The sequence below is a fragment of the Oryzias melastigma genome, linkage group LG13 (assembly GCF_002922805.2).
Source record: "Oryzias melastigma strain HK-1 linkage group LG13, ASM292280v2, whole genome shotgun sequence".
NCBI lineage: Eukaryota > Metazoa > Chordata > Actinopteri > Beloniformes > Adrianichthyidae > Oryzias > Oryzias melastigma.
The window spans coordinates 16408102-16416223 of record NC_050524.1 but is presented as its reverse complement, the minus strand read 5'-3'; the positions used below and the strand labels follow the sequence as shown (position 1 = coordinate 16416223).

At 38.4% G+C, this 8122-nt stretch overlaps 1 protein-coding gene across 3 annotated transcripts in view; it reads left to right on the top strand.

Annotated features, from left to right (window-relative positions):
* The window catches only part of dock10 (dedicator of cytokinesis 10), a 67153-nt gene that overhangs the window by 43186 nt on the left and 15845 nt on the right, over window positions 1–8122 (top strand). For all 3 annotated transcript variants that reach the window (XM_036214793.1, XM_036214792.1, XM_036214794.1), the window contains exons 9-31: window positions 487–572; window positions 1459–1542; window positions 1629–1787; window positions 1986–2234; window positions 2311–2433; window positions 2909–2991; window positions 3077–3199; window positions 3278–3357; window positions 3441–3628; window positions 3715–3780; window positions 3859–3951; window positions 4122–4245; window positions 4334–4455; window positions 4570–4653; window positions 5296–5388; window positions 5560–5678; window positions 5886–5955; window positions 6730–6843; window positions 6971–7042; window positions 7132–7278; window positions 7544–7627; window positions 7716–7812; window positions 7969–8001. In XM_036214793.1, the coding sequence (XP_036070686.1) occupies window positions 487–572; window positions 1459–1542; window positions 1629–1787; window positions 1986–2234; window positions 2311–2433; window positions 2909–2991; window positions 3077–3199; window positions 3278–3357; window positions 3441–3628; window positions 3715–3780; window positions 3859–3951; window positions 4122–4245; window positions 4334–4455; window positions 4570–4653; window positions 5296–5388; window positions 5560–5678; window positions 5886–5955; window positions 6730–6843; window positions 6971–7042; window positions 7132–7278; window positions 7544–7627; window positions 7716–7812; window positions 7969–8001 (2493 nt within the window). The remainder of the gene's footprint in view (window positions 1–486; window positions 573–1458; window positions 1543–1628; window positions 1788–1985; window positions 2235–2310; window positions 2434–2908; window positions 2992–3076; window positions 3200–3277; window positions 3358–3440; window positions 3629–3714; window positions 3781–3858; window positions 3952–4121; window positions 4246–4333; window positions 4456–4569; window positions 4654–5295; window positions 5389–5559; window positions 5679–5885; window positions 5956–6729; window positions 6844–6970; window positions 7043–7131; window positions 7279–7543; window positions 7628–7715; window positions 7813–7968; window positions 8002–8122) is intronic.

The following is an 8122-nucleotide window of genomic DNA, read 5'->3' as shown; positions in this document are numbered from 1 at the left end:
TGTGGCAGCTTTGTTAGTCTGGGCATTAATCCACACTCTGTAACCAAACACAACACACTTACAGACCATTGAAATCAGTGAGAAGTGAAGGAATGATGTAATAGCTTCAGCAGTCATGGATCTGCGGTCTGTTAGCACCCATAAATCAGGGCGCAGCGTCGAGTGGCATACCATTAATTAGCCATTTTGTCCACTATGGCCTTTGGGAAGAATAGCTTTAGGCACCATGAAGGCTATATTTCTACAAAAGCCTATCTTTATTATCATCCATGGAGCCCACAAATGCAGGAATATTTTACTCTTAAATGAATATTTCTTCTGCAGATTCTGTTTAGTGTGCACCTAATGGACTTTTTAACCCACTCAAAAAATGTATAGAGCATAATTTGAAATAAATTGCTTAGATACACTCTCTTGCCTCTATTAATGGCAGTCATTACTTATGAAGAAGGCTCACAGCTATGTTTGTGTTTGTTCACTCTGCAGATGTGTTTGACCTGTCGCTGAATGACTGCAGTTTGCAGGACAACGAAGAAACCACGGAGAACGGCATAAACCCAGAGCTGGCAAAGGTTCACTGTTTATTACCATATTTTGATCTACTTTTGATCATTAAAGATAAAACATGCTTCATTGGTTAACTGGTCTCTCTAAAGTGTTCCTAGGTGTGCATGTGTGAGTGCGTGTCTAGGGAGTAGTGCAAGGATTCCACATGTTGCAATCTCATTTTATTTATTAGTTTATTTTAAAGGGGATAATGCAATTTAAAAGAAAACCAGATGATAAAACAAGACAAAACACGTGGTTTTAAAAAAGCCACAACTAGCTTAAATGCCAGTTTTCATCTGTGGTCCCCTGGCCATGTGGTTGATGTGTCATTAATGGGTTTGAAGTTGTCCATTTTCCACGAGATGTTGTTTGAGTCCTTGAAAATAAACTTTTTAGTCTGCTAAATAAGCGAGTGGTAAGGGGGGCTAGAAGGCCTTTTTTCCGTAGCTTTGCTTCTGCTTTCGTTTTACATCACAGTGAAAATAATGTTTCAAAACATACTACAGACATGTTTGTGAGTTGCTGCAACTATGGGTAAATGTGGTCGGATTGCAGCTGTTTAAATGACATTTAAAAGTTTAATATTTTCATATAATTTTAGGATGATAACTGTTGCAATCAAAGAATATAATTTTCGTACCATGTTTCAAAATTTGTGTCAAAGTCCAATTCATTACCATGAGAAGTAGTATAGTATATATTTTATGTGAGATCTAAAGTAGTGCTATTTTACAAATACTAGTACTTCCTGTTTATTTCCACAGTTAACAAATGTATCTCTCATAGTGACAAATCAACTGGAAATAAGGCAACACTTAAAGTACATTATGATCATAAATAAAAGTTATTATTTTTCCCCAAGTTTTTCACTAAGGATCTTTTCTTCCTTTGCTGCCTGTCTGTTCACAGTATATCTCAGAGACAGACGACAAACTTCGCTCTGCCAGAAGAGAGGAGCGGTTGAATCTCTTCTCTCTTGATCCTGACACGCCTGTAAGAATTCCTTTACATTAAATTCATTACGACCTGAAACTTGAACTTGATTCATTGCTGCACAAACTGTGGTTTTCCTGCTGCAGGTCCTCAGGAGTCCACGGAATGAGCATTCATCATCGGACAACAAACCGGTTGGCCCATTTGAGGAGAAGCTGGGCAGAAGGTTCATGATAACATGCAAATCTCTAAACCTCATGCTGCAAGGCTGTGTCACGGAGACTGAAAACGGACCGGTCACCAACGTAAGCAAAACAAACACGTTTTTTTGTTTCTTTTTTTAAATCAAAAAGTTTGGTAGCAGCCCCCATTTTTGCATATTTGAAAAAAATATAACCATATTGTATCCACACAATCTGATGATGACGCCTATCATCTGATACCATCTACCACACATCAACAGGAAAGTGAAATCATGACAATTTCTCACTTCACTTTACCAGATTGAACCCTTCTTTGTGTCGCTGGCTCTGCTGGATGTGCGAGAAGGGAGAAGGGTTTCTGCAGATTTTCACGTCGATCTCAACCACGAAGCGGTGCGGCAGATGATTGGAGGCTGCAGCAGTGCAGCAGGAAGTGCTGGTCCAGGGGTGGGAAGTCAGGAGAATGGATTGTGCTCTCCTGCAGAGAAGAAACCTGGTGACTGTCACCTTGGACTGGAGCTGGAGCACTGGCTTTGCTATCCAAAACAGGTCACTTTTAATTGTCATTATATGCCTTTACACTGCCAACTGACCAACATAAGCTTTTTCAACTGTTTCTGTGCAGGCCATTTTCTCTGTGACCAACCCTCACACCGATATAGTCATGGTGGCTAAAATAGAAAAGGTGCTGATGGGAAATATTACCTGTGGGACAGAACCTTATATCAAGAATACAGACTCCTGCAAGGTCAGACAATGTTTGCACAGTAGAAAATGTAATCACCTGTGTTCTCCATGGTTTTCTTAGTTGATAAAATACCCAACTGAGATGTTTCTTTTTTGTGAGAAAACTAAACTTTATTGAATAAAATAGTTTAGACTGAAATTTGCTAAATGATTTTACTTGTAAAGCCAGGATTTATCTTCGGCACTACACATCAGCATAGTTCCGAAAGTATGTTTTTCCAAGATCTTTTCCAAGACTTTTCCTGGCTTTCCCAGCTGGCAGCGTTCCATTTAGCCCCTGTTAAAATGGCTAAGTGAAGCAACAGACATTCAACCTGCTGCCAGGGTTACTGTTGAACAACCCCTCATTTAGTCTGTCACTTTGCCAGGGTCAGCTGGAATTTAAATCTGGTCACCTCCTTTTGTGTTCAAGAATGTCAGCTGAGCTGTCTTGTTAGCACTGCTGTCTTGTTAACTTGCGTTTGCATCTTTGACAGACTGTTCAGAAGATCATAAAATCCAACAAACAGTTTTGCAGCAAACTGGGGAAGTACAGGATGCCTTTCGCCTGGTCTGTCAGGTTAGTGACGGTGCACAAATGTTTCTTCCCACTTCTCTTTAGGGTTTTTGTCTTTCCTAAAACTGAATCTTCCTTTTAATTGTAGGTACGTGTTTAAGGACAACCACGGAACTCTGGACAGGGAGTCTCGTTTCTCGCCTCTTTTTAAGCAGGAGAGCAACAAAATTTCCACGGATGACCTGATAAAGTTGGTGACAGAGTACAAAAGGTTAGATGACCTGTACAACAAAATGGATTCTCCAATATACGATATTTGTTTAAAATGTTTTACTTTTTGTCTCTGCAGGGCTGAGAAGACCAGCAAACTGCAGACAGTGCCTGGGACACTTGACATCGCAATGGACAACGTCCCACTTGAGCATCCTAGTATGTCTCCCACCACGCTCAAATGTCAATTTAGTCAACCTAACATCATTTTTTATTCATTCATGCCTAAATCTCTCCAACAGACTGTGTGACATCCTCATATGTCCCCATAAAACCTTTTGAAGAGTCAAGCACACGTCAGCCTACAGTAGAAGTGGAGGAGTTTGTCCAGGACACCATCAAGTTCACCCAACCGTACCGCGTCTACAAAAACCAAATTTATGTCTACCCTAAACACCTCAAGTACGACAGTCAGAAGAGTTTTGCAAAGGTGAGTTTTGCGTGGAGGGGAAAAATATTGTCCGGACTGTGCACTTTGACTCATCAGTCCCAAAAAAATGGCTCTCCTGTTCACAGGCTCGTAACATAACCGTCTGTGTGGAATTCCGTAGCTCAGACGAAGAAGTCGCCAAACCTTTGAAGGTAGAACTTTGTCCAAAGTGTATTGTTAAATAACTTCTATCAAATGCAACTCACTTTCTATTAAATTGATTTTTTTAGTGCATCTATGGCAAACCAGGAGGACCAATCTTCACCACAGCTGCCTTTTCCACTGTCCTTCATCACTCTCAGAACCCTGACTTCTATGATGAGGTAAGGAAATAGACGGAATTTTGAAGATATTACATAAAAAACCTTTTTTTTTTAAATACATAATTTGGAGTACTGTAATTTACAGAATTATTAAAAGATTTTATTCTGAATAACACCTTAAATTAAAGTATAAATATAGACAATTTTCCTATTTATTTTTGTGACTTCAGGTGAAGATTGAGCTTCCCACTCAACTCCATGAAAAGCACCATCTACTTTTCTCTTTTTACCACATCACTTGTGACATCAATGCTAAGACCAATGCAAAGAGGAAAGAGACCCTCGAAACCCCAGGTGAGATGTGGGAGGTTTCAAAATTCGATTACTGTCTTACTGTTCTGCTTTTCCTTCCCCTTTTATTAAACATTTGTATGTATTTTAGTGGGATATTCGTGGCTGCCAATTCTCAAAGAAGGCCGCATGTCCTCACAAGAATTCAGCATTCCTGTTTCCTGCAACCTACCACCTGGATACCTGGCCATCAAAGAGTCTGGCAACACCAAGGTGAGAATGAAAATGGAGACAAATACAATTGTAGTAACTGTTTTGAAGCTTTGCACTAAAAACTGGGTTATATTTTTAGACAATTATGACACTAATGATAAATTTTTTTGACAGAGTGGAGCAGATGTGAAATGGGTGGACGGTGGGAAACCTATCTTTAAAGTTTCCACAAATGTCGTCTCAACTGTGTACACTCAGGTAAGACAATCTACATTATTGCTCAGGCAATAAATGCAATTGCTGCTTTTTTTACCTGTTACAGCTGCACATATCTTTAGATGAATAACTTAATGGATCAAATTTTTATCCTTAAAGGAAAAATAACAATATTTGCTTTTATTTTTGATAGTATTTATTTTTATTAAAATATTATTTTGGCTACAGTTGAAGTTCGTCATTGGTGCAGCATGCCAAGTAGTCAGATGTTGATTTTAAACTAGCAAACTGTGCACAGATGGAGCATAACGTGTGTGAAATTCAATAGAGAATAGGACGATTGTTCTTTTTTGAGAATAGAGCTATTTTAAAGGTTCATTTTCTTAAAGTTATGTTTTTACCACAAAAATATGAGTTCACAATATTTCTCATGTACTTTTAAGGGTTTAAAAAAACAAATTAAGGATTCCACAAAACAAACATAGGAAACCAACCATCAATTTTATGGTTATTTTTGGAGGCTTGCAAAGAAGTGAAATCCATTTTTTGCCTTTTGAGTTATGATTCATTCAAAAGCACAATAAATAAGGAGGTCTTGAAGTTGACATTTCTGCCTTATATTTCACTTTAAAGAGATAGCAGTTTAACTGCAGATTTTCCTGAATACCTCTGTCTTTGTGCCAGGACCCCCACCTGAACCGATTCTTCCAGCAGTGCCAGAAGAGAGAGCTGGACCTCTCTCAGCCTCCTACCTCGAATTTTCTCAACTGCTTGAAGGTCAGGAAAAAGACTCCTTAAACCCTAGAGATTGTGACAGAAGCCAGACCATTGGCTACCAAATGTTATGGCATGAATGCAATACCATGTCAGACTTTTTTTTTTTTATTATTTAAAGGCTCTTTAAGCTTTTCACTAAATCATCTCCACCTTCTCTTGATCCATTTCCAGGGTCTTCTGAGCATGGAGAGAATCCCAGTGATAGTTCGGTTCCTTCCAGTGCTCTTTAACCAGCTGTTCAAGGTTCTGACTCTGAACGACAACGATGAAGTCACCACTGTCACCACCAGGTAGGCAGTGGTACTACAAACCCCTTTCACACACTGCTACTGAATTTGACCATTTACTCCGTTTAGTGTTAGGAGTTAAAACAAATTCTTTAACTGTTTTTTTTTTTTGTCATATTAAAGAAAGGCAACATGTTTTTAAGAATCTAAATGTGATATTGTTTAACAACCAGGTCTGTAGTGGATTCAACTTTTCAATGTTGTCTGCAGAGTGTTGGTCCACATTGTTGGCAAATGCCACGAAGAAAATCTGGATCATTATCTGCACTCCTACATCAAGGTACATTCAAAGTGTGCTGCGCGTGCAGTGCGGTCTGCTTGTGTGTGGTTTTAAGTGCTGATGTTTTTCACAAGGGAGGTTAAGCACTGCGTTGGCGTTTGAACTCATCAACAAGGGCTGTGTGATGAGCATGAACTTAAGCCTGAACATTTTTTACTTCATTTTGCTAAAAATTTTTTGTGCTAAAAAAAAACTGATTTTAACCTTTATGTTTTTATTTTCTCTGGATTATACAAGGTTATTTTGTTTGCGCTTTGGATAGCTTTTTTTCCTTGAGAATTAAAAAACAAAAGAAAAGAACAAGTAGTGAATTACTTTTTATATTAGGAAAAAAGTAATACAGTAATTTAATTACAATTTCTTCCATTAACTAAGGAAAAGTAATCAAACTTTCTCGAAAAGTAATTTACTCAACACAGTTTACAGTGGAGATATGCAAACATAATGACATGTACTGTTATATGAACACTCATATCACAGTAAATTACAGTATATTTGGTGTGACAAATTGTAATAATTTGGCAAAATCTATGCAAGTTTATAATAAAAATAGAAATAACTTATTTTAGGAAACTTTATGTAATTTTTTTTTTTTACTTTTCTGATTTAAAAAATACTTAAATTATACTAAAGACAGCTGTATTTGTTCTGTTGCAGAGAATTCTTTGCAGATTTTGCTTTCCTTTTGAAGCCATAGTAAAACATTATTGAACAACGATAAAAGAGTTGCAGTCTTTTTTTTTTTTTTTGCTTAGAAATATGTTTTGTTTGCAGTATGTGTTTAAATCAGAGGCTCATGGCTTCCGGACGGTTCACGAAGAGTTGGCTAAAGGGATGACCTTCGATCTGAAAAGCAACGAGCAAGCAGCAGTGAGGAACATTCTCAAGGTCTGTCTGTCACCCAGAATTTTTTCCAATCAATTTCGATTGATTTATTAGATGTTCCATTTATCTCAAAGCTTTAGAGAAAATTCTGCCTAATTCTAAAAACAGCTTCATGTCTTCATGGTTTCAGTACTCCTGGTTCTTCTTTGAGCTCATCGTTAAATCCATGGCTCAACATTTGGTTGATTCTGAGAAGTCAAAGGTATCAACTCTAATAACCATTCTTGCTCACATATTCTTACACATTTCTGAGTCTGATATTTAGCCCATGTGCTTTGGATGCGCCTGCAGCTTCCGAGGCCGCAGCGTTTTCCCTCCTCCTGCCTGAGCCGCGTGGAAACCTTGGTGGAGACGGTGTCTGACCATATCTTCTGGAAGTACAAAGAGCTGGTAGAAGAGACACGCAGTGCCAATATGGCCGTGGCGGCTTTTGTAAAGGTAGAAGCAACTATTTTCAAGTGAATTTAAATGATATTGTTAAATGGAACGTTAAAAAACTATAAACAGCCAAGTGTATGAAAGTTGCTGTTAACTGTACTGCTTTTGCTTTTGAGGGGGATCAATGCAAACTCTATGAACGGTTTACAGATAAATGCTTTTATTTCTTTATCTGTGTTTAATGATCTGTCTCTCGCACACATTAGCGGACGCTGAAACAGATTTCCTGCCTGATGCATCTGTATGCCTGTCTGTCTTCTTGCAGCGCTGCTTCACTCTGATGGACAGAGGCTTCACATTCAAACTCATAAGCAACTACATTAACATGATTACTGCTACTGACAACAAGGTTTGCAAATGCAAGGTTGGCATTACAACAAATATTTGAAGAAATCTGCACATGAAAACATAAATGCTGTTTTTTGCGTCACTTAAAGGTCCTGTGTGAGCTGAAATTTGACTTCCTGAGAGACGTGTGCAACCACGAGCACTACATTCCTCTCAGCCTGCCCTTACCCTCAGCTCGCATCACAGGTAAGTTGAACCCTAAGTGGCAGCTCCCTACTTCAGTGTTAAATGTGGTAACAATCATACAGCCACCTCCATTACTTTAATAACTATCAACCTTTTATTTTCTCTTTTTTTCCTTCTTGCTGTCATTATTTTTCTCATCTTATTTGTCCATGTCAGACCATGCATCCCCAGAGCCACAGAGCACTCATGGTAAATATGTTCATCCATTCTCTGTGTGCACTGCAGTGCTGTTTGTCTTGTCACAATATGCAGCCACTCTTACCAGATTTCTGCCTACAAGTGAATTCGCTTTTATAATGGAAAGCAAATA